The 24,398-nt window shown below is 39.0% G+C and overlaps 4 protein-coding genes across 13 annotated transcripts; 3 read left to right on the top strand and 1 right to left on the bottom strand.

Moving 5' to 3' along the window:
• Window positions 1-103: 103 nt before the first annotated feature.
• Window positions 104-13,228, top strand: ciz1a (cdkn1a interacting zinc finger protein 1a). Of its 10 annotated transcripts, none has more exons than XM_053230378.1 (16): window positions 104-238; window positions 1,204-1,504; window positions 3,808-3,932; window positions 4,486-4,652; window positions 4,773-4,866; window positions 4,950-5,037; window positions 5,232-5,308; window positions 5,577-5,653; window positions 5,732-5,947; window positions 7,356-7,486; window positions 7,651-7,744; window positions 7,941-8,054; window positions 8,143-8,265; window positions 8,378-8,459; window positions 9,465-9,586; window positions 10,173-13,228. In XM_053230378.1, exons 2-16 carry the CDS (start codon window positions 1,335-1,337, stop codon window positions 10,593-10,595), a joined length of 2,103 nt encoding a protein of 700 aa, XP_053086353.1. In that variant the 5' UTR covers window positions 104-238; window positions 1,204-1,334; the 3' UTR covers window positions 10,596-13,228. The 10 variants fall into 10 exon arrangements, with proteins under 10 accessions (XP_053086353.1, XP_053086357.1, XP_053086351.1 ...); XM_053230382.1 differs by having other exon boundaries at window positions 107-238; window positions 1,278-1,504; XM_053230376.1 differs by having other exon boundaries at window positions 120-255.
• Window positions 13,229-13,339: 111 nt separating this feature from the next.
• Window positions 13,340-15,200, bottom strand: bbln (bublin coiled coil protein). The gene is made up of 2 exons (XM_026922102.3): window positions 14,959-15,200; window positions 13,340-13,923 (listed from the first exon to the last, which is right to left on the bottom strand). Exons 1-2 carry the CDS (start codon window positions 15,041-15,043, stop codon window positions 13,733-13,735), a joined length of 276 nt encoding a protein of 91 aa, XP_026777903.1. The 5' UTR covers window positions 15,044-15,200; the 3' UTR covers window positions 13,340-13,732.
• A 368-nt stretch (window positions 15,201-15,568) lies between these two features.
• On the top strand, window positions 15,569-17,737 carry surf2 (surfeit 2). Its single transcript, XM_026922358.3, has 6 exons — window positions 15,569-15,870; window positions 16,005-16,156; window positions 16,259-16,362; window positions 16,838-17,056; window positions 17,228-17,373; window positions 17,628-17,737. The coding sequence occupies exons 1-6, from the start codon at window positions 15,796-15,798 to the stop codon at window positions 17,715-17,717; spliced, it is 786 nt and encodes a 261-aa protein (XP_026778159.3). The 5' UTR covers window positions 15,569-15,795; the 3' UTR covers window positions 17,718-17,737.
• Window positions 17,738-17,882: 145 nt separating this feature from the next.
• On the top strand, window positions 17,883-23,879 carry LOC113531074 (uncharacterized). The gene is made up of 2 exons (XM_026921557.3): window positions 17,883-19,251; window positions 19,826-23,879. Exon 2 carries the CDS (start codon window positions 19,840-19,842, stop codon window positions 21,517-21,519), a length of 1,680 nt encoding a protein of 559 aa, XP_026777358.3. The 5' UTR covers window positions 17,883-19,251; window positions 19,826-19,839; the 3' UTR covers window positions 21,520-23,879.
• The last annotated feature ends 519 nt before the right edge of the window (window positions 23,880-24,398 follow it).

The following is a 24,398-nucleotide window of genomic DNA, read 5'->3' as shown; positions in this document are numbered from 1 at the left end:
GCTTTGTTTATTTTGGTTGCACTTCGCCCTCCGCTCCAGTAGGCGGAGACATACTTTAACCAAAGCCTATTTTCAACAACACTCACACGCCGAATCCCAAATCGCATCATTTTGGACATGTAGTGCACTAGATACTGTACACTTTTATACCCTAAGTAGTGAACTAATGCAGTTAGCAGGGAGGTATTTGGGATTGAGCCGCGTGGACGCTAGCTAAGCCGAATCCGTCCAAACACCGGTATGTTAGCATAGCAGGTGCGTAGTCGGTAATGTTGTGTTAGACGGTGCCTATATTTTTCTGCCCATTTTGAAGTTTTATTCAGTTATTTTATTGAATGTTAGTTGTTACAAAATGATCTCTGACTTGGTGAAAAAGTAGCGTTAAAGTTTCAACAGGCTGTCGCCTAAAAGCTAACGTGTTAGCTAGCTGGCTAGTTTTGTCTCGTCTTCTCTGAACCGCTGCACAAAGTTGGAAAGCAGGTTGCAGCGCGCGCGTAGTTTTAAAAATTACTTTCATTTAAATAATAAACATACAGATAGCGCTATTAATGCTCTTATTAGCTGATTAGCAAGCTAGCTAACGGTTTCCAAATAGAAAATGCTTGGCGTGATTAGCTTACATGAACTAGCCTGCTAGTTAAAAGGTTTGTTTTTTTTAATATTTTATTCTGTTCCTCGTCAACTCTCGAGCGCTTGTTATTAATCATTGCAACACTGACATAACTGTACAGATTTAACATAATTATTAATATTAAATTTATTTTAGGCAAGTTAGATAGCTAATGTTCGTTTTTTTCCCCCCACACCTGTATTCCGATACTTCTTGCTTTTTTGTGCGTTAGGATTGGCTTGTTCGGATGACTGATAGGTGGAGTGGTCGTGTTAGCCAATGGTAGCGCAGGAGGCGCGATAAAACGATCCAATCACAGCGCAGGAGGCGGGATTTTTTTCCTCCTGAATACTGGTGGCTAAAGTATAAGGATGAAACGATAACGAAATGCATGGCATATAATTTATTTATTTTTGATTTACTTCTATGCATTTTTTCCTTAACCTTCCTCAGATCAGTTTATTTACAAATATTTCTGTAATGTTTTAGATAAAAAAAAAAAACACTCCTTCCAAAATTCTCTATGTAACACTCTAAATAAATAAGGAATATTTTCATGTCCTTTATCATTTTTTTTCTCTTCCCCATCTAAGTACTTCATCCTTCTGAGCGCTGGATGTTGGATGATCTGTCGTAACCCCGCCTCTGGTTTGTTTCTTGTTTGGAGGAATCACTACTGAGGTATTGCGGTAAAGTCGGTCAGCTCATCACCTCCACCATCAGGATGTTCAACCCTCACCATCACCAGCAGCAGCAGCAGCAGTTTCATCAGCACCTCCGTCAGCTACAGCAGCTGTTCCAGCAGCAGACCCCGCCACCGCCTCCTCCACCTCCTCCACCACCACCACAACCTCCACCGACGCATCATATCCCCCATCACCACGGGGGAGGCCGGTGAGACGTCACCTCTGGGTTGTGTTATTGGTTCAAGTCCAGCATTAGAGTCATGTGTGAAAAAGGGCTCACAAGAAAATTTTAATCCTTTAAGACAGAGGTATTAAACTTAAAATTTGTGAAAGTCCAGTTACACTATATGGCCAAAGGTTTGTGAACCCCTGACCATCATATGCTTATGTGGTTCTTCCCCAAACTCTTGCCACAAAGTATAGAATATCTTTGTGTGCTGTAGTATTACAGTTTCCCTTCACTGGAACTAAGAGGCCCAAACCTGTTCCAGCATGACAATACCCCTGTGCACAAAGCGAGCTCCATGAAGACATGGTGTGTGAAGGTTGGAGTGGAAGAACTCGAGTGTCCTGCACAGAGCCCCGACCTCAACCCCACTGAACACCTTTGGGATGAACTGGAACACTGACTGAACCCCAGACCTCCTCACCAACATCAGCACCTGATCTCACTAATGCTCTTGTAGCTGAATGATCACAAATCCCCACAGCCACGCTCCAACATCTAGTGGAAAGCCTTCCCAGAAGAGTGGAGCTTATTATAACAGCAAAGGGACTGAATCTGGAATGGGATGTTCAACAAGCACATATGGGTGTGATGGTCAGGTGTCCATATACTTTTGGCCATATGGTCTATATAAAATTCCTTGCTTTACAAACATCTGGATAAGCAGCTAGCATGATCGAATGGTGACCACAGTTACCTATTAATACTTAACCATTAGTGATTATTTTATGACTAAAAATAAATCAGTTCAACGTGGTTATGTTCACCACTTTCGATTAGAGTTGAGGACTCCGAACAGTTGAGACACATCAGTTTTGAATTGTGTTGCAGGGAGAATAAACACATACACACACAAAAAAACCTATCTCCATGAGAACACTATCCCTACGGTGAAGCATGGTGGTGGTAGCATCATGTTAAGCTGGGCCTCTTGGTTGATTCTCAGACTATTGCACTCTTGACTTTTGGTGGACGTCCTCCTCTGAGTCATATTGTTTAATTTGGGAATTTAACGGTGCTGTGCGGGATGTTGAAAGCTTCTGATATATTTTCTGATTGATGCTCTTCTAGAACTTTGTCCCAGACTTGTTTCGATAGCTCCTTGGTGTTAATGAAGGTTTTTGGAGTCTTCCAGGATCAGGGCCTGTATTCACAAAGCTTCCTAAGCCTAAACGTTGCTCCTAGTGACGAAATTTGAAGAAAATTCTTAGAATTGTGACGTTTTCTTAGAATTTCCCCTTAAATTTAGGACTAAATCTTAGTAAAGATAAAAATGATTCACGAAACATCTTAGCCCTAAAAACAGCTCCTAAGGTAAAAATTGTTACGAGTAGAGAGGAGGACTTTTAAGAGGCTTAAGAGTTTCTATAGCAGAGGACAAAATGGCAGAAAGAAGAACTATTCTCCAAACACTGAACGATCGTAAGTTAATTAAACGCTACAGATTGGATCGCGATGGGATAATGTTTGTGGTCGAACTTATTAGCGATGCGCTCACATCTCCCACCCAACGCAGTAATGCCATAACGCCAGAAATGAAAGTGATTACAACACTGAGCTATTTGGCAACTGGAAAAATGCAACAGTGCAGTAGTGATGACTCGTGTCTGTCACAACCTTCCATCAGCAGAGTGATCACACAAACTATTGAAGCGCTTTCACAGTCTCATATAGTGGCACAGTTCATTTCATTTCCACTGGACAAGTAATAAAATCAGCATGGTAAATAAATGTAAGAACTTAAATATAGTAACTACTGCGTGGAAATTGGTTGCTTCAAAAGTAGACACATTTTCAACATTTGGCTGTTTTAATGAACTTGAAGATATTTAGCCTATAACAGAAACTTTGCATAAAGTAGCCTGTATTCATGATTATACAATTTCTTAATACAAAACATTTTATGATTTCACTGTCCATTCTATTATCATTTATTCTATTTTCACAAAGAGCGCATTTTAAGACCTTTACAGATAGTTTTTTATCAACCAATCAGTCCTTGAATTGCTGCGTCATCCCTAGCAACGGGGTCAACCACACCTCCTCACTAAGATAAAGGTTTTTGTACTTTCCTTACTCAGAGCTGCTCTGAGAAGTTTCCTTAATCACTTTTAGTCTAGGACTCCCAGCTAGGACTTTTTAAGCTAAGATAGGAGCTCTCTGAGAGAATTCTAAGAAGCTTTGTGAATACGGGCCCAGGTTTATTTACACTGAGATCATGTGACACAATTAAGTCCATTTAAGACCCAGGTTGTATTTACAAAATGTGTGTTGGGTTCTAACAGGCCAATGACTGTCCCGGCTCCAGCGCCGCCTCCTGCCCGCATGGTCAACCTGTGCTCCGCCACTCAGACCATCATTGCCCCTAATCCCATGCTGCAAGGTGCACTACTGATGCAGCAGATGCAAGGTAAGCTGAGTACCTCACAGGCTTGGCATTCTTTATGTAGGTGGCATGTAGAGATTTTAGATCAGCTGTGTGAGATGTTTAAAGTAACTCTTAAAATAGACAGACAGGATAGCTAGTAACTTTCAAAAGTTAAAATGAATTTCTGTGCAACTAACTAAATTAACGTCATGCTTTCGTGTGTTAATGGAAACAAAACAGAGAAGGAGAAAAGGCTTGACCGATGTATATTTAATATGCTTTAAACTGAACATTGTGTTCCTTGTTTCCTTTTAGTTGTAATACCTTGATATTAACAAGAAACACAGGACACAATCTGTGAACTGACTTTTCCGATGAGGTTGCATGATAAAGTCCAGTGCTGCTTTGAAAAAAAAAAAAAAAAAAACAGGCTTATCAGTTACTCTGTGTAACTGTGTGATATAACGTCTGTGTAATCAGATGTGTACAGGAGACATTAGACACATTATAGAATATATTTGCTAAACCATATGCAGAGAGAGAAAGTTTTTATTTAAGGCTATATATTTGAGTTTTTCTTTCTTTTTCCCGAAAGGGGGTATGCGGAGCTTTGCAATGGGTGGACAGCAGTTCCAGCAGTTTTTCGCTGCAGGCTCAAGATCCTCCATTTTGGGTCCGGTTCCACTGGGGGTTGCTATTAAGACTCCACATATGGGATTTCCTCCACGACACTTCAACCCTCATGCTCGCTATTTCAACAATGTAAGCCATGTGTAATTATGAATCATTTTTTCCCTATTTTGTTGTCTTTTATAAGCCCAGTAATGTATATGGTTGTAATTAAAAATACTGTTAGTGACCGGATTAATGGTGTACACACAGGACTTTCAGTCACGACAGCCGGACAGGAAGAGGGAGAGCGAGCACAGACCTGCAATCGGCCCTGATAGCCAGTCTGGTGCGAGCAGCAGCCGAGGTACACGTTACACCACGCTATACACTCTGCTGTTGTGTTTGCGTTGATGTGAAAACAGAAATTCTGATTGTTTTTTGCTGTAGATGAAACCACAGCAGTGGCAGACGTCAGCAGTCAGTCGTCCACGCAGCAGTCGGATGAGCCAGCTGCAAAGAAACAGAGAACAGAAGGGTAAAGTTTATCTTGTTTTTATGGATAATTTGCACTGAATAATCAGTTATAGCATTCAGAGAAGCTGTAACTATTACAAGGATATAAACTCAAGCTTTTTACAAACTGTATTATAGACATCATGCATTTGTTCATCTCACTTTTAATTAAAATTTTGTTTTTTGAGTATGTTCATAGAAGTTTTGTGTCCTCAGGCCAAATGATTCGCTCGAGACTGAAACCTCTCCGAATACTGAGTATGAACGCACAGCTGAAGATCCTGATCCTGCAGGTAACCACAAATTCCAATACAAATTATCTGTATAAAATATTACATTAAAAAAGCATAACATGCATTTCACACTCAGATGAAAGTCAAGTTGTGTTATTTAAACTGGTGACATAATTCAGCAACTCAGTCACTCGTCCACGCCCCTTCCAACTGCTTAAGTTGGTTGGACAGTAATTACACTCATATGTGATGAAAAATGTATAGGAAAAGGAATCAATTCTGTGGTTTAACTAGAGGCTTTACTCCATCCCTGACTTGACTGTTTCAGACTGCATACTAGAAGAAGACGGGACAGTAGCGGGATCTGAGGCAGCTGAGGCACTGGAGCAAAGCCGGGCAGCTGAGGTTTAGTATCACAACCAAAGTAAATTCTGCAAGATGCTGATAAACAGAAGTATTTTTAAGGGACTTTTCTCTTTGCAGCAGGTAGAAGGCCCCGAGTCTTCACTCAAAGACGCAGATCAGCAGAGCAGTTCAAGCCAGTCGGAGCCTGCGGGTTCAGTGACTGTAGCTGATGGTAAAGATGACACAAGCAGTGATGGGGCTAGAGAAGCAGGAGGAGGAGGAGGAGGAGGAGGAGGAGAAACTGCTAACAAATTCTACTGCTATATCTGTAACATCACCTGCCACAACCAACAAGTAAGTCTCTCTGATATCAGTGTAGTTGATCAGCATTATCAGCATAGTTGATATTGTCAAATAGAATATATTATAAAAATTAACCCAGATCACAGTTCTTGATGTGCACATTGGCACAGATGTAATATGGCAGTCCAGATTTTAAATTTAAGCAGAAATGTGTGCGCAGACATGAAAAACACATTTGCCTGATACACTCAAAATGGATTTTTTTTAAATTTTGAATCTATCTATCTATCTATCTATCTATCTATCTATATAATAAAAGGTATGGATAATAGCAAAATTCTTAGTGATGGCTAACTGCTGTAATTGGCTTGTTTTTTTTTTTGGACTTCCTGGTTTTGCAGCCAGACTTTTAGCTATCACTATAGAGTCTGTTAGTTTTTGTCACTCAATGTGACCAAGAACTACAGGGTGTCCTGAAAGTCTTTGTACATTTTATTTTATTATTATTGTTTTTTAGGAAAATGTGACTTTATTTAGGAAACGTCCTCCACATGATTGCCATTTCTTTGTAAACACACACACACACACAGTCGTCTCTCCCACTCATGATGAAGTCGAGTTAACACATCTGGTGTTATGCATGTAATTACATGTCCATCGCAACCTTGTGACAGCTTCCCGATCCAGCCATGAGAATGATTTCAAATGTATTCTTAAATACTATCTGAAAAAAGTATATAATATAACCAAGTATGAAAAATTTTGGAAGGCATTTTGCTTTAAAAAAAAAAAAAAAAAAAGAAAAGGGTTAATTTCCCCTGTGTATGGAGACTTTTTGGACACCCTGTACTTTCAAGAGATAGACAAGTTATTTTTGCACAATATATAGAAGGAAATGGTTACGAAAACAGTGCTGCATAAAATGCAACAACCTAAAACGCTAAATGAATGCAATTATGGCATTGTGCATCACAAGTGTGATATGCCTTGAAATATTTTACAACAAACCACCTAACCTGAGGTGTTTCAGGTTTAAAGATTGATCTGCATTACCTACATTTGACTTAAATTATTCACCAGAATTTATCAGAACACCACAGTAAACCTATCTGGAACTGCTGAATGCTAAAGAACACAATTAAAAAAATAAATAAATAAATCAGTATGTTACAGGGGTTAACTGCATGTTGCAGGCTTCTACAGTATCAGTATTACAAATGCATACTTATCATTAACTGCTTTAAACTAAAATTCATAAGATAAGCTACTGTGAACCTTACAGATTCTCTGTAAAGCTTATTGTTGGTTCTGTATTTAAAAATGTGTTTACTTTTAGACTGTGGTATTGAATGTACAGCACGACTGATGCTGAGCGTTTAAATTTTCCTGATAGAGTAGTGTAACTGTACTATGCACTAGTGATTCCAGTAGCCTTCAATCTGTGTGTGTATGTGTGCAGAATTTCCAGAGCCATATGAATGGGTTGGCCCACCAGCAAAGGATGATGGAAATTCAGCACATGAGTAACGCCTGCCTCGTCACGTTGCTGCCTCGTGTACAGGAGTCTCTGCAGGGGTCGCGCAAAGACGGGTGAGTCAGATACACACACACACACACACACACACACACACACACACACAGAGACACATAATCTGTAATGAATGGCATCAATAAGATTGTCCCATGCTGCTAAAACGTTAAAAAATAAAAATGCATAGAATTGTTATAGTGATGTAATGTCTTGTATCCCATAGGGAGAAAAGACCAGGCCTGCAGAGGTGGTGTCCTACCTGCAGAACCCACTTCACTACTAACGTCATGGATCATCGTAAGACCAGGGAGCACAAGGTGAACCTCCTAGCAAGCATCATATAACCTCCTAGCAAGACATAAGTCTTGAGTCATTCATATAAAAATAGAAGCTTAACTATTCAGAATAACCTGAACATTGAAAGGTAGCACAGAAAAAGAATCACTGCATCAAATCTGAAATAGAACATGGAGATGGAGTGTTTTTTTCTTTCATACACTTCTATTGCGGCAGATCTGTAGCCGTTCTTCGAGTCCCAGCTGCACTGTCTGTAAGCAGCAGTTCAGAACGTCTAGAGAGTTCATCGAACACATGCAGTCCACTGAGCACAAACAGCGCATGGAGCAGGTACACTTTCTGCCTCACAGTGCAGTGTTTGTGAGGGATCGTTGCTTCTTCACTGACTGCCTGAGATTTAAATAGCTTTCTTTCGTAGGTGTTGAAAGAGACCGGGAAGGGGAATCTGGACGAATTGGCTTTGGAGGTGTACACAGTGGGCGCTGATGAAGAAGGCATGGACAGTGACGAGGAAGAGAGGATGGATGAAGAAAATGGACAGGTAGAGGAAATTCTGTGATTCTGCCTCCCACACGTTTTTGTCCTGCTCCAGTAGTCCAATGTTTATAAACACTGAAAAGAGTGAGTAAGAGTTTTGGTTGTTCTCTCATTAGCAGGAAGGACTGCCTGTACAGATGGAGGTCACATTGGAAGATATGACGGAGGAGGAAGAGTTTGACTCAGACACTGTATACGGTAAGGAACAGAGCCATGTGCTGGGACTGTGTGTGGGAGATCCTGCCTATTCTCGTAGTTATTTATGTTTATATCCACCTGCAATATTCCTAAAAATCTAAATAAAGAAGTAATTTAAACAGTGTTGAGATGGTACTTTTAATTTTAACAGGAACAGCCTAACTGATTTCAGTTATTATTTCAGCAGTTATTTCAGATTTCAGTTGATCTCATTCCTGATACACACCTCTATGACACGTGTAACATCATAATACATTAAGCCTGTAAGGAATAAACCACTTTGGGTCATGCTGCTGTAGGAAAATAATTGATGGAATCAAAGCAAAGCTATTTTTACAACCCAAGGTAGATTATTTTCCTACAACAGCACATCCCAAATTGTTTTATTCCTCTTATACCACAGCAACATGCCAAAGATTACAATTTTTCATTGATTGGTGAACCATCATACTCTTATCTGTTTATTTATTTATTTAGCATTGTGCAATGTCCAAGAAACAAGATAGTTTCTTGGAGATAGTCTCTGTAATCATTTACATTATAGCATTACATCACATTAAACAGTAGTTCCCTCACAGCATCTTAATGTTAATAAGACAAAAAAATGCATCTTGTTGCTGAGAAACTGCAAAACACAACCTCCTTTATCTTTAGTGTTGGAAAACATAAAGCTACAGCTCTTCCTTTGTCTGGTACAAAGTGTCAACAGTAGAGACTCCTTCCTTAAATGTTAGTTATGTATTCCTCCATAAACTTAACCACTGATCAATAATTATACTTTTTCTTTGTTAAATAACAACACGCTTATAATATGTTTATTGTTAGGCATAGATGATGTCGAGTGTCTGCCATACAAGCTTCTGTGAATTACTATAACAGCGGTCATGGACTAGAACAAATCTGACCAATCAGATTTGAGAATTCGAATTCAGCATTTATATTTGACTAAGTATAACTTTTGCGCTTTGCGATCTTTCATTGTATTACTGTGAATATGGTTCCAAGGTTCCAACTTCGTAATTCCTGTGGCTGGGTTTCTGTGCCGGCTGTGTAACGAGTTCTATCACTACGAGGCATCAGCACGACGCTCTCACTGCAAGACACGCCAACACTTTGAGAATCTAAAGGTAAGTCAAAGACGTTACATCATCATTATTATCTAGAACACTTTCAAGTGGGACACAACTGCATCCAAAGGTGCCAACGTCTATCGTTTAGATGTAGCATTTACGCTATTTGACCCCTCCTTAAGGAGATATAGGAGACACCAAAACTTTATTCTGCTTTTCCAGCTAAAGCAGCAATCAGACTAAACATAAATAACATTCTTCCAGCAGAAAAAGACAAAGTTTGAAAGGAAACAGGGCATAAAAGATGTGCATTTCCTTCTGCCAGTGGTTACTTTTACTTTATTTGGGTGAACTTTGACCTGTGAATTCACAAGCCTCAGTTTTGTGAAATGGAAGAGCTGCTAATTAAGTAGACTTCTACCTTGCTGTTTTCCTACTATTGCTTGGTGCACATCCTAAACAAAAATTAGTCCACCGACATGTGCTAGCATTTTTTTTTCTCTCTGTATGCTAGGATTTTTTTGATAGCAATGTTGGCACCTCTGCTACATCTTTAGTGAACACATCCTACACGTTTATATGATGACACACTGAGGATCTTTGATGTTAAATTAAATGCTAAACCTTTTTTTGGCCATTACAGAGATATAAGGCATTAAAGATTCAGGAAGCTTCAGCTTTACAGGCCTCAGAGTCAGTTTGCACCTCAGCGGATCATCAAACCAAGGACACGGAGTCTCCTAGCGGTTCCTCTGTAAGTGACCCTGCCATCAGTAACAGTAGACTAGTGTCCACTGGAGCAGCTACTGATCAGGAAAGCATCACCACCACCAGCACCACCAGCAAAGGGAGTAACAACAACAGCAGCAGCAGCACGCCGCCTTCCCCTAACCAGCAGCCTGCTTCTGGGTCTCCCACCCAGTCCAGAGACACGGAGGAAGACGCGGTCACAGAAGAGCCCGACGAAGAGGAGGACGTTCTCAGCGGTGTCCCCGAAGAGAAGACGAGCAGAGGGCGCGGTAGGACGCCTGCCAAGAAAAGAGGGAGAGGAGGAAGACGACGCTGAGCGCTGGGGAAGACGTAGAGCTGGAGGAATGAGCTGCTATGGAGAGATAGAAAGAGTGGGAATATTTAATTCGATGTCCGTTACCCATCCTCTGTTGTTCACTAAAAGAGTGGGAAGCCAGGACAGTAGGACAATCCCTGTAGAGATTAGGTCTTTTATTCAGCCATTTTGTAGGTCTTTGCCCCAGATTTTACATCTGAAACCCTCACAGGTTATAGTACTTTTTTTTTTTCTTTTGAGATTTATTCAGAATGTGTGTAAAGATGAAGAAAGGATCAAAGGATCTTGCACATTTCCATCTGTTGAGGTTCTTGATCCCTCACAAGCTTGTAGTGACCTAGAATGTAGCAACGTTTTACTTTAACAAGCATTTTTAACGTGGTTTTGTAAAGCGTAAAAAAAAAAAAAGAACTGAGGAAAAAAAAATATTAAGGTACGTTTATTTTGAAAGGAAATACATTGTGTGTTGAGATGATCTGTGGAATAACATGCAACCGAGCTATGAATTAAGTGAACACCAAGTTAAAAAAAAAACTGATTACAGTCCCTGGCTTATTTAAATCTGAGAATTTTTTTTTTTTTTTTTGGCGCCACACATTTAGCTTCAGGCTAAACTCGGGCAAATCCTGATCAGAGACCTGTGATGCTCTTGGATAAAGTGTCCTTCACTGTAGGCTGGATGTACAGATACCTCTCATGGTTGCTGTGTCTCCTGGAGAAAAGGAAGCATTGGAAACAAGTGACAGGGGATACTACTCAGTATGTGTCTTCTTACATTGGATCCGTTCAGTAAACCTCGAATCAGTCTAAATGCATAAGGATGTCTCCGGGTTGCCTGTCAGGAAGGTGATCTTGTGTGAGCTGAGCTTGAAGAGAAGAAACAGAACCTTCAGGTTAGCTCTAGCAGGATCCCGTAAAAGCCAGCGCTCTTTAAAGAGCTTTTTTTTCTACGCATGCTATTCCAACGACCAATAAGGAAAGTGTTACTTCACAAGTGTTTTTTTCGGAGTCTTAGCCTAGAATCCGGGATTCTTGAGCATCACCCTAGTGTCCTAGTGTTGGTGGAGTTGTTGTTCTTAATGTCGTTAGCTTAGCTGGTTGTATGGCCATGCCGTTTGTCTTTCATGCTCCTATGTAATTTGTCTGATTTTTTTTTTTTTAACGCTAATTTTCAGAAGCCAGTAATCCTTTCATTCACTCAGTTTAGTTTACAGCTATTGTATGTGGTCCAAAACCAGGAAGGAGAACACAGATTCACAAATGAGAGGATGATGCAAACAATGTGCTATATCCACAGTGTCATGACGATCTGAAATGCTGCATAGATCCTATCGATTATTGTCGTTTGGTCAAAGTAAAAAGACAGAGATCTCGTGGTGGGTTTAAGGAGATGGTATCTCCAAACATTTCCGTCAGTCTGCTGGTCCCATGGTGTTATACGTCTCTCCTAATTCTGTGCTTGTGCTTTATTTTTTCACTTTAACCTTTACAAATGTGAGCTTTGACTCTCAGAAATGCTGAACGGTTTCGTGCAAAGCTGAGAGCAAATCTTTTAAGCTGCTTTATACAAAGTTTTTTTTTTTTTTTTTTTTTGAGGATCTTTTTACTCTCTCAGTGGCATTAGCTGTATGATTGTGATGCTTTTTTTCCTCTCCACAAAGGGTTTCCACAAAGGTGTTTTTTTTTTTTTTTGCAACTACAATACCGTGTGTCGTTTTATGTATTCTTTTTTATTTGTATCTCAGCAAACACTGTCAAAATACACTGGAAAAAACCTGAAACAGCATGTTGTGTGTGTTTAACCTGGCAAGTAAAAGTCATGTTGTTTGGCTGTTGCTGCAGTACACTTGGGGACTCTTAGTGTAAAAAAAGAAAAAAAATGAAGCAGCTGGGCTTTAAGATGTAATTAGCAATTGGTACTTTTAGTATACAATCCCTAATGGATTGGATATTAAATCCCTGATCTTCTCATTTCCCCTGATGATACCTGGATAAATTTGTCTTGAGGTTCATGGATGTTATCCCATGCACAGGTCTCGTTTAGAAAGTGTTCACACAGTTTCACTGGATGTCCGTGATTTATTTTCATAATTGGATTAACTAACAATAGTGGAAAAATTTTGTGTGAGAAATTGTTTGTTCAGTAAGATAAAATCGCTTTGAAGTGGCATGTTTCCAGAATTGTTTTAGCATCAGAGAGGGCCACATGGAGCTAATCCTGTTGTTCGATTTATGGAAAGATCTGAAGCCATATCCAGATCAGGTACAGCTCTAGATCCGCCCTCATTCTGTACTGGAATGACATTATTAACAAATCTGATTGAGATCATTGAGATAATAGATCCTTCAGGATTTTAAGGCAGTAAACACTCAAGCTTCTTTGAGGTTTCAATTTGAGGTGTACATTTGTTAAGCCGGTTAGTCATTCCTGATATTTCTGAAAGGCAGATCTTAGTCATTGTTAGCCACAAACACCATACGCAGTATTAGTCACTCAGAAATCAAGAGAAGTTACACATTACACATTACATTTAACAACTAAACTCTATAAATGTACACCTTAAATCCAGTTCCAGAAAAAAAAAAAAACACTCATTGTAGTCACTCATGGCTGTTTTGAAGACAAACCATAAGGAATAGCACTAAGGAACGCTAACACGCTGTGGAAATGTGTAGAGTTTTGAGTCCTACCTCCTACCAGGACCACAGCAATATGGGAAATGATCACCATCAGAATGGAACTGTACATTTCATAATCTATTTTTATTCTACAAGTGAAATAAGGATTAAAAAAAAAGGTTGTTTTATAGGAGCTGGAAGCATCTTGTATTTTTTTTTCTCCTCCAGATATTTGTTTTCTGCATTTTAATGTCTATTAAAATATTTGATGATTGAGCTCTTGTTATTTATTTTTTTTTGGAGTGATTTATGAAACATTAAAAGCATTCATCTTCAAATGCATCTCATTTAGTTAAAATAACAGTAAAATATGTAACATGAAGAAACACAGCTGTACATATAAGGGTGTCACACAAAGCTAGACATTTGTACATTGTACAGTAAAAATAAATACAAATACAGTACAGCTTTATGCCAGTGGAATGAGTCAGGACTGGACTTCAGCGTCCGCTCGGTGGTCATCCCTCAGACGGTGGCTGTTTCTGCTCCTCCACTTTCTTTTCATTGAGCTGAGCTCGAAACTCCTGACGAGCCTGTCGGTTGGACTCCAGGAGCTCGTGCAGTTTTCCATTCAGTGCATCGTTCCGCTCCTCCAAGTCGTCCAGGCATGAGTTTATCTGGTCCAGCATGGAGTTAATGGCAGCGTACTCTAATATTTCAGGAAATAAGACTGTGGTCAGGACTGTGATCACATGACTGAGTGGAACAAACTCGTTAACTGTGCATGCAATGTGTAAGGAAACAAAATACTCAAGCACAGGAGCAAACTTACTCCAGTCACTCTTTAGTTTATATTTAAGTCATATTTCACTTCATGTCATACTAGAATTGTGACATGTAGATTACGGTTTTTTTAAATCGCATATCAAAACATGAGTCGCTCTGGATAAGGGCATCTCTCAAATGTTATACATTTTAAACAGAGATAAAATAACATTCAAATAACATTAAAGAGACAAAATTAAAGGAAAACCCTTTAGAGTTACTCGGCTTAATCTAATAACCTATTTACATTTTTTACATTCACTGGACAACTCTGGATAACACACAACACACACAACCTATGTTTTTATTAAATTACAGATAAATTACAGATCTTTTGTTCTGCCTTGTGATGGCTGAAAAAAATCCTTGCATACATACATAGATTTAAATCAATTATCTTGACTTTGAAATATCTGAAGATGAATTTTGTATATTTGAATTATATATGTACATAACACATTACATAAAATATTTTTGTCTGTGGTGTATTTAATACATTTACATTTTTGTCTTTTTTGTTTTGTCTTGTTTCTTTTTGATTTTACTTTGTTTTGAACTTGCTTAGGGTTATGATTATTTTTAAATGTTAAATTTTACCTAAAGCAATTTCAGAACAAAAAAAAAGCAAAAAATAACATAACAATAACATTAAAATTACATTTTATATATAACTAATTATACAATTTGAAAACTATTATTATTATTATTATTATTATTATTATTATTATTAAATGACAGTTTGTAGTTAAAAGGTGCTTGGAATGGAAAGACTCAATCTGGCAACCCACATTTCCTCATAACAGCCTCCTCTGCAGATCAGGAGCTTTAAATAATAACTTTGTCAGGTAGATATAATAAATTTCTGATTCAGCCTCAGAGCTGCAGATCTGCTGTTTCTATGTGTCTCAGTAAAACTGACCTTCTTCATTAAAATCATCCTCATCCTCGATGATTCCTTCAACAGCTGGAACCTCGGGATCTCCGTTTGGTCCTGACATTTTCATCTCTCAGCACTAAAGCACCGTTAAGCGAGCTGTCCAGCTAAACACAATCACATTTCACTACACACAACACGAGCTAAACCTCATAACAATAACACACTTAGTGTGTCCGAGGTGTGCGTTCACTGCTAGACAGCTGACTGTCAGGTGACTTTGACAGGTCTCCCCATGAAATGCCATATTATAATAAAATATTTATGAATGGAAATAAATTACCTGGTGAAGGAATATGCGAATAAATAACCTCTGAACTGTGTGTTTTTGTTTATTTATACTCCATTTCAACGTTTCCATTTCATATGAATGAAGTGAATCTGCAACAATGCACGTTTATTTCAGCGAATACAACAAACAAGCGTCTAAAAACAAATAATACAAGCGTAAAGAGAAAATTTTCAGCTTACAATAATAACAATAATAAGATTTTATTTATTTATTTATTAATAAATGTATTATTACACTCTGTGTATGGCATTGTGTGCAGGCATTAATGATAGTCGCCAATTTGAGCGGGGGGCCAAACAGGTGTTATCAGTGTCGCATAAAATATACGTCACGCTGAAGTTCCAATACTAATTGTATCCGTTTTGTTTTAGTAGTATTATGTAAAACAGGTAACTTCCTGTTGTCTAATTAAATATATTTGGTATTTTTCGTGCTTTAGGTTACAAGTGAAGGTTTTGTGTTCATCAGAAGTCGCTTTTCTTCCTGTAAAAACTACGAGTTTCCACCCACGTGGATCATTTGGAGCAGGAATGGACGACTTGCCTGCAGATTTAAGAGAATTTCTGCAAAATCAACCTTTTCTAGAGCTCACTGAAGCCAAAAGGGTAATCAGCTGAAGACTATTTCTTTTAATGTTTTTCTCATAATTAGAAATTAGATAAGGTCCTCTCTAAAGAGGCACAAACCTGAATAGAAGACTCTCAGATTGTCTTAATGATCATGTGTGATATGCTTTTAGATCAAGTGCACATTAAATGGCCACGAGTTTCCGTGCAACCTTGCAGAGCTGCAGAACTTCATATCTGGGAAGAAATTCAATAAACTGTGTGCTGGAGAGGAATTTAACTACAGCCAGTATGAACCTCATCTGGTTCCGAGCACAAAGCAGCCGTATGTTCAGTTATTTATAAGCAAGTAGAAATTATTTTTGTATATAGTTTTTAGGATTATGTGGCATCTGTATGACATTGACTTTTGTTTATTTCCTCACAGAAATCACCTTTTTTGCAAGCTGACCCTGAGGCACATCAATCACATGCCTCATCACGTCCTCCGGCATGTCAGTGGAAAACGGTACAAGAAAGCTCTCGCACAGTGTAAGCACACCTTTTACAGATACAGTGACACTTCCATTAAATCAGTCACCGGCACTGCCAGTCTTTCCCTGACAAACACTGTAACTGAGTGTTCTGTTAATATTTCTTATTAATTAAAGATTCTTTTATAGTTAATGTCATGGAACGTAGTTCCTGGCTGTTAGCACTTATGTTATAGCAGCTATAAATAGTCATCCCCTTAACAGCCTCTCATTTTTCCTTTCTGTTGAATTGAATAATTAAAAAAAAACCAAAATACAGCTTGTAATGTCTCCAAGAAACTGCAAAGCATAAACTCCTCTGTCCTTCTGACCAATCAGAATTGAGCATTCAACAGCGCTGTGGTGTAAGCTGTAGTAAACACTGAGACCAGTGCACTGATCTGTTCTTGTTATTGTATTTGTACAGGATATATTTCACAGCACAATACAGGACTGATCGATGTGATTGATGTGTTGCGTTTTCTCTTTTCCAGATGAGGAATGCGTAAAACAGGGTGTGGAGTTTGTTCCAGTCAGACTCAGGCAGAAAAAGCAACGCCGGGACACAGATGATGGCATGGAGAGAGCAAGTGAAGGAGGGAGTAAGCACAAGCAGAAAGAGAAACAGAAACAAGACAGCGGCATTTGGGCTCCGAGCTCCAGCGAGGGAGAAGGCAGTGACTCCGAGGACAGCATGTCAGATCTCTATCCACGTAAGCATGCAGCTTTTATAATAATTTATTATTCAGTATAATGCTGTGTTTCATTCTGTTTGGATTTGTGAGTGTCTCTTGTAACATGTTACATATATTACTAATTTTCTCATGTGTAAATTAAGATTGTGAGATATTCGTAAAAGTATTTTCTTCCCGTGTTCTTTACAGCTACTCTATTCACGCTAAAGAAGTCAGAGGAACAGGAAGAGATGGAGGAAGATGAAGATGAATTCCAGACAGATGATGATGATGATGATGACATGGAGGTTTCTGAAACAGAAGAAGAGAAACAAGCAGCACAGAAACGCAAAAAGGTATTTTAATCAAGTATTTTCAATTATATATAATATAATAATAGTAAAATTGAATATATATATATATATATATATATATCTCAATCTCAAGTATATTATTTCAGTACAATAATTTTATTATCTATCAAAAAGGAGTTATATATGGCAGCACATTATTTTAATTTCTTTCACAACTACATCCACAAAAAGTCATAAAACAAAATAAACTGTATTTAAAAGTAATATAATTAAAGATTTACTCTCTGCCTTTACAGGTCCAGTCTGCTGGTTTTAACAAGAAATTTAAGAAAAACAGAAAAAGGAAAGGTTTCAAGTGCATCAGTAAAGTAAAGAATGGAAAATAATAAAATGATGTTTGCATTAAGTCTTCTTCCACTGACATCACTTCTCCATTTCACTGCTCCATGAGTGTGATAAACTGTCACAGAACATGCATTTCAACAGGCAGCTATTTCAGTATGAATTTCCTGTTATGAATACAGAACATGCTACAGTCACTATCTGTAATTTGGGAGTGAAGAATATATCAATTACTTAGTATTTATATAGTATTTATTTAAACTAAAGAGGTTCTTATTATTGGTAAGAACAGATAAACACAACACAATGCAGGAACGAAGTACAGTACAAAATTAAGTAAGGGAAAAAAAACAGTATACACAATACAATCAGAGAAAATCAAGGACATACAGTGCACTTTTTGTATGGTTTGCATGCCAGGTTCATAACCTGTATCACTTACATTAGTCCACTTTGCACTTTGTGGTGCAAAAGGCCATCACCAGAGCTCGCCATTTTGGTCTGTCAGCAGCACGTCACCTGGTGTGCTTCTTCCCCGTCACTGTTGACCTGAACTCTGGGACGTAAGGTTTTTGATGAGGTAGCGGTGTCAACCCCACATTCAACTCTCCTCCTTTATCCAGGCATGAGACTGGCATGAACCTCAACAGAGGGTCCAGCAGAGTTACATAACCGATGTAGAGATTTTTTTTTTTTTTTTAATTAATCTCAAGTACAAACAAGCTTACATATTTCTGTTAAATAAATTACAGATCTTTATAGTTATAAGTGCTTTTACCTTTAAGGAGGGCACTAATTTGAGCTAATGTAATGTGATAATCTCCCTTTGTAAAAAAGAAAGCACGACATCTCACCTGGGGGGCGTTTGCCTCGCACCTCCGGGGTTGAGGGTTCGAGTCCCGCCTCTGCCTTGTGTGTGTGTGTGTGTGTGTGTGTGTGTGTGTGTGGGGAGTTCGCATGTTCTCCCCATGCTTCGGTTGTTTCCTCTGGGTTCTCCGGTTTCCTCCCCCAGTCCAAAGACATGCGCTGTAGGCTGATTGGCATCTCTAAATTGTCCGTAGTGGGTGAATGTGTGTGTGAGTGTGAGTGTGTGTGATTGTGCCCTGTGATGGGTTGGCACCCCGTCCAGGGCGTCCCCTGGGGTAACCTGGGGAAGGCTCCGGGTTCCCCGGGACCCCGTGTAGGATAAGTATTACAGAGGATGGATGGATGGATGGACATCTTACCTTAAAATTTACATTTATGGATATTAAAAATGAGTCATTATTACTGTAAGATTAATCACATGTGCATGTGTGTGAATTTCTTTATGAATTTTTAGACCACACAACACGTTTGTGTAATAAACTAAAATGCTTCTTTATTACAAAAAGTACAATCTGTGCTGATGCTTTTCGTAAGTTTTATGAAAGAAAGCCGTTATTAGCTATGTAGACTGTGGGGAGATATTTTGGATTCACTCTTTCACTGACGGTCCGTCGCGCGTCGTTTGACGTCATTAAAAGGCGACGCGCTCTTTGTGTTTACCTCTGGGTTGAAGAAGCAGCGTTTCCTCTGCAGACTTTTCACGCTTTTATGGTGAGACTGAGCTTTGATTTATCTCTTAAATTAATCCGTATTACAAACATTTTGTGGCAGAAGAAACGGCTGATTCATAAACATCGGGGAGTTTAAATGATGATGATGATGATGATGATTATATATTATTAAATATATTATTCTGTTTAAATTCTAAGTGGAGATTTTTGCGAGGAGTTAAAATTAAATTAAAAGGAGAAATGATATATTAGTTTGTAATACTGTGAAAAACTACAAACAGCTACAAAAATGTACTATTTAACAGTGTAATGGAAATAATATATAAAAACTCTACAAACAGATGAATACATTTTACAGTTTGAAAGACTTAGAGTTTATAACTGTCATAAATAATACTGACTTTACCAACAATATATCAGAAAAGGGTATTTTGATATAATTTATCACAGGGTTGATGTTATATCATCACATTCTCCAGCCTTGCTGCATAGGTTACATTTGTTTTAAATGCACCAGTGCATTCAGTGTTACTGTTGTGGGTTTTTTTTTTTTTTTTTTTTTTTTTTTGGATCTTTCCTTAAACCCTTAAGTCATACACCCTGTTTGTTACCAGCTTTCCTGTCCACCATGGCAAGTTCGACGGTGAAATTTACCTGGTGTTCCTGCCGCATCTATAAAATCCAGTCCAAAGACACACACGAAAACTGTTTAATCTGCCTGGGAATCCAGCACGCCAAAGAGGCCGTCCTGGAGTACGGAAAATGCCCGCACTGTGCCAAGATGGACTGGAGCACTTGTATCAAGCGTCTCACCAAGGTGCAGGAGGTGATCCATCAGGAGGCCCAGCAGCGGAAAAATGAGGCGTCTCAGACGGGAATTCAGCCTAAACTTGAACCGGTGGCATCGTCTGCTATGGTTAAAGAAGCTAAATCTGTGAAGGTGGTGCCTGCTACACCTACAGTATCGGAGACCGAAAATGCTGCTCCTGCGCCATCTTTCTCCACCGCACCTGTCATGTTCACGCTTCTCTCTCCATCTTTGGGCCGACCTGACCCAAATGCTGCAGCGGTAAAAGGTACATACGTATCACATGTAGCCTTGCAGCATACGCTAGACTCGGCTCCGTCTGTAGCGCCTACATCGGTGCCTTCGATCTCACACAAGAGACGCCGTTCGTCTAGGTGTCACCCATGCCGCGTGAGGCACTCGAGCAGGGGCTGCGAACGGAGACGGAAACACTCCCCTTCTTCATCCTCGTGTTCGTCCTGGAGCTCTGAATCCTCCTGCGAATCTGTCAGGGAGAAGAGGGGACGACGGGAAATGAGGAGTTCTGCTAAAATCAACGGCGATCAGCTGCTTAAGATGGTGCAGCAGAAACTGGAAGCCCAACAGAAAGCCATGCAGGTACAATGGAGCGTGATGGAGAGAAGGCTGGATGTCTTGGAGAAGAGGAGTTCAACCGCTGTTCCAAATTCAGCAGAAATCTCCCAAGTGTTCCCCATATCCCAAGTGGATCAGGGACAACAGACGGGTACGGCTACCTGTTCTGGATCTGCTCCACTTTCAAATGCACTAAAACAAGAAGACGGGCCAACAGATGTCTCACATGCTGTAAAATCCAGTTTACCGCTGCGAGTGAGTTCAATGCAAGAGGTTCTCACGTCCGAAGAGCTGCAGAATCTCGTAGTACGTGCAGCCAAACACTTGGGTATCGATTTTCCCAAATCCCAAAATGACTCACTACATCCAATTATGGTCCCAGAGATTGAGGACTTGGTCCAAAGTACATGGTCCAACCCAGCGAGCTCACAGCCCTTCAGGCCAGTGTTTTCTGAGTTGTACAAGCTGCACGAAAGCCAGGCTCCACCTTACGATCATATGCCTCAAGTCAACAAGCTTATGTCAGCCATCTTCCAAGCCGTCATGCCTACAAGAAACAGAGAACAGCCCGTTCCTCCTGAGCACTGGAGGTTCACTGAAGCGCTTGCAGAAAACTCGTATCGAACCGCCGGCATGCTAGCAAAGACAGCTAACTACCTGCGATACTTGTCAGATTACCAGAAGTGCCTTTTGGCAGAGATTTCTGAAAACCCAACGCCTCAAAGGCTCACAGATGTTCTCAGTGAGCTTAAGCTCATCGGAGAGTTCACTTTTCAGCTCTCCTCACACCAGGCAGAACTTTCTGGAAGGATCATGGCAGCTTCTGTGGCTGTTCAACGCCAGATATGGATGGCCAAGACCAGCTACACAGATTCGCTGAAAGCTACATTTGCAGATCTTCCGTTTGTTGTCGAGACTCAAAAATAGATGCTTGGAACTGATTCGTTTCTGTTGCTTATGAATAACATGTTACATGACGACTTTTGCATTTTAACATGTACATTTTGATGTCTTTTTGTTGTCTCCAGGGTGTTTTGATGTCTCCAGGGGGGGTACACACCCCTAAACTAATAATTCATTAAAGCACCTTTTGCTTGTAACACGGGACTCAGTCTTTTTTGGGTAAGAATCTACCAAGTTATCACATTATGATTTGGTAATTTTATTCCACTCTTTGTTGCAAAAATGCTCCAGATCTATCTGATTGTGAGGGGATTTCCTGTACACAGCCCTGTTCAGGTTATTCCACAGGTTTTGGATAGGATTTCGATCTGGGCTGTGACTGGGACATTCCAAAACTTGATTGTCTTCTTTGTTCCTCTGTTGACTCAGATTTGTGCTTTGGGTCGTTATTGTACTGGAGGTGAAATTTTTCTTCATCTTCAGCTGTTTAACAGAGGCCAGTCGGTTTTGTGCCAAAATCATGTGGAGCTAGCTATGATTCCCTCTACCTAACCCCAGTCCTAGCTGAAGAGAAGCAGCCCCACAGCATGATGCTTCCACCACCATGCTTCATCATGTGTATGGTGTTCTTTGGGTGATGAGCTCTCTCGTTTTTGCACCAAACATATTTTTTAGAATTATGCCCAGAGAGTTCTACTTTGGTCTCATCAGATCATAACACATGTCTGGTGTGATTTAGGTTCTGCCTGGTACTCTAGGTCTTCTGGCAGCCTCCCTGATAAGTTTTGCTCTTGGTCCTTTGTCAGTTTTAAAGGGAAGTTGTTCTTGACGTCACTGTGGTGCTCAATTTTCTCCATTTGTTGATGATGGCCTTCACGGTCTTCCACGGTACAGCTAATGTTTTAGAAATTCTTTTGTACCCTTTTCCAGAGTGATAGCTTTCGACAATGAGATCCCGTACATGCTTTGTAAGCTCTTTTGCAAACTATGGCTTCAGCAGTCAGATGAAACCAGGATGATGCCGAGAAAATCCTACAGAAATAGCTGATCTTTATTTGGTGTTAATCAGAATGTATGATCATTACTTTTGAACCTGAGTTTGAATGTGATTGCTTAATTCTGAGCGCAGTCCCATTCCCCATTACTGTATAAAAGGGTGTGCACACTTATGAAACCAGGTTACTGTAAGTTTCTTTTTCTTTTCTTTTTTTTTTTCCTAAAAAGTTTCTGTTTGTCTTTCACTTGAGTTTTGTTGGCTGCTTTGTCACATTAAAGGTGGAAAATGACCTGGCATGATTTTATCTTGGTTTCATTTTTAACATCACAAAACCCTGCAGTTTTAACAGACTTTTTACATGTACAGTGACAAAATAATCATTTATACTTTGTAGAATTAATGATACACATTTTTTTTTTACTCTATGGCTTTGGTTTAGTTTCAGTTAGCCAGTGTGCCAGGATGGAAATACTCTAAACTCTTTACTTTTATAACGTTTTTTGTTCTGTTCATTCTAGTTCATTCAACCAGGATTACAGACACACCTTGCTGGATATTAGATGTTAAAGTTGTCCATGCATTAAATTTTGTTTGTATTTTTGCTTCTGTTTGCCCTGTTAATTCAGTAAACCTTCATCTTCATTTCAGTCAATACTCTTACTCACGTTCATGTAAATATTCTTCAACGAATAAATTGTATTTCTGGATTTCTGGTTAACAGTTTCAACACTTAGAGAAGTCGTGGGACTGAATTTTTTTTTAAACTACGCAGCCTGCACTAGTATTATTATTATTATTATTATTATTATTATTATAACTCTGACACAATGTGCATGTAAGTGGATGGCTGTGTTCAGAATAGCATACATAGAGCATCAGTACACACTACTCATACATTATAAATTAATATTTCAGTTTTTCCAGAAATACCCAGATGATGTGCTATATGGGTCAAATTTCTACGTTTGAAACAACAGATACCTTTGTACTGCCCACAATGCAATGTGTTTACATCATTTTAAAAGTAAATAACACTGAGAAACAGGTGAAGACAGCAACAGATTTTCTTTGGCTCAGGGTTGCTTTAGGTCTTTCCCAGAAGCAAAATTCTGAATGTCCGTGTATTTCCCAGTGAGCACGGGCAAGTCAACCTTTAAGTCTTGCCTAACTTAAATTGGCTCATAAAAAGATGGCGTCATTGCTCTGCTTTGATTGGGCCCATAAAACTACATCTTTTTATTGTTTATATTACGTTTGACATCATGTAAATACCACAATAGTTGTCTTTTCTAAATCACTGAGAAATTTTGACAAAAATCTGGATATCTAATTAACAAAGGTGTAATTGACATTGTTAGATACGAAATCTTTTAAAATATCTTTGTATTTAATTAGTTGCCCTAATGTTCGATAAATTAGATTTTATGTAAACAGCTTTTGTACACTTCTATGCATACAATGAATTGCAGTTGGTGTAAATAAAACTATTTTTGTCTCTGGAATAGTTTTGAGAAATAGATGAGATGTAATATTTGTCTTTTCCCCATCTGTCAAAAAACCTGTTTAAAAATTCCTTAGTTCTTAGTGTTTTACAAACTATTTGGGAAAACCGTAAGAACTAAAGAGCTTTTTTACAAACAAATTAGGAGAATGCTAAGTACTAAAGAGCATTTTACAAACAATTTGTGAAAACACTAAGAACTATAGAGCTTTTTACAAACATTTAAAGAAAACACTAAGAACTAAAAAGCTTTCTTTTTTAACAACAATTTGGGAAACACTAAGCACTAAAGAGCTTTTTAAAGAACATTTTGAGAACATATTAAGAACAATTTCTGGAACTTGTCTATAGAATTGATTGAGGAATATGCAACATGTAATATTAGATTTTTTTGCTTATTTTCAA

The sequence above is a fragment of the Pangasianodon hypophthalmus genome, chromosome 27, assembly GCF_027358585.1.
Source record: "Pangasianodon hypophthalmus isolate fPanHyp1 chromosome 27, fPanHyp1.pri, whole genome shotgun sequence".
NCBI classification, from domain to species: domain Eukaryota; kingdom Metazoa; phylum Chordata; class Actinopteri; order Siluriformes; family Pangasiidae; genus Pangasianodon; species Pangasianodon hypophthalmus.
This window is presented reverse-complemented; position numbering and strand designations above follow the sequence as displayed.

What these genes read in the sequence shown, in the direction of transcription:
- ciz1a (XM_053230378.1), top strand. Translation starts at nt 1,335, where the DNA reads ATGTTCAACCCTCACCATCACCAGCAGCAGCAGCAGCAGTTTCATCAG. An exon ending in ACTGATGCAGCAGATGCAAG is followed by an intron (nt 3,933 to 4,485) that starts GTAAGCTGAGTA and finishes TTTTCCCGAAAG; the next exon opens with GGGGTATGCGGAGCTTTGCA. An exon ending in TGGTGCGAGCAGCAGCCGAG is followed by an intron (nt 4,867 to 4,949) that starts GTACACGTTACA and finishes TTTTTGCTGTAG; the next exon opens with ATGAAACCACAGCAGTGGCA.
- bbln (XM_026922102.3), bottom strand. Translation starts at nt 15,043, where the DNA reads ATGAAAATGTCAGGACCAAACGGAGATCCCGAGGTTCCAGCTGTTGAA. An exon ending in GGATGATTTTAATGAAGAAG is followed by an intron (nt 13,924 to 14,958) that starts GTCAGTTTTACT and finishes CTGAAATATTAG; the next exon opens with AGTACGCTGCCATTAACTCC.
- surf2 (XM_026922358.3), top strand. Translation starts at nt 15,796, where the DNA reads ATGGACGACTTGCCTGCAGATTTAAGAGAATTTCTGCAAAATCAACCT. An exon ending in GTTCCGAGCACAAAGCAGCC is followed by an intron (nt 16,157 to 16,258) that starts GTATGTTCAGTT and finishes ATTTCCTCACAG; the next exon opens with AAATCACCTTTTTTGCAAGC. An exon ending in CAGCACAGAAACGCAAAAAG is followed by an intron (nt 17,374 to 17,627) that starts GTATTTTAATCA and finishes CTGCCTTTACAG; the next exon opens with GTCCAGTCTGCTGGTTTTAA.
- LOC113531074 (XM_026921557.3), top strand. Translation starts at nt 19,840, where the DNA reads ATGGCAAGTTCGACGGTGAAATTTACCTGGTGTTCCTGCCGCATCTAT.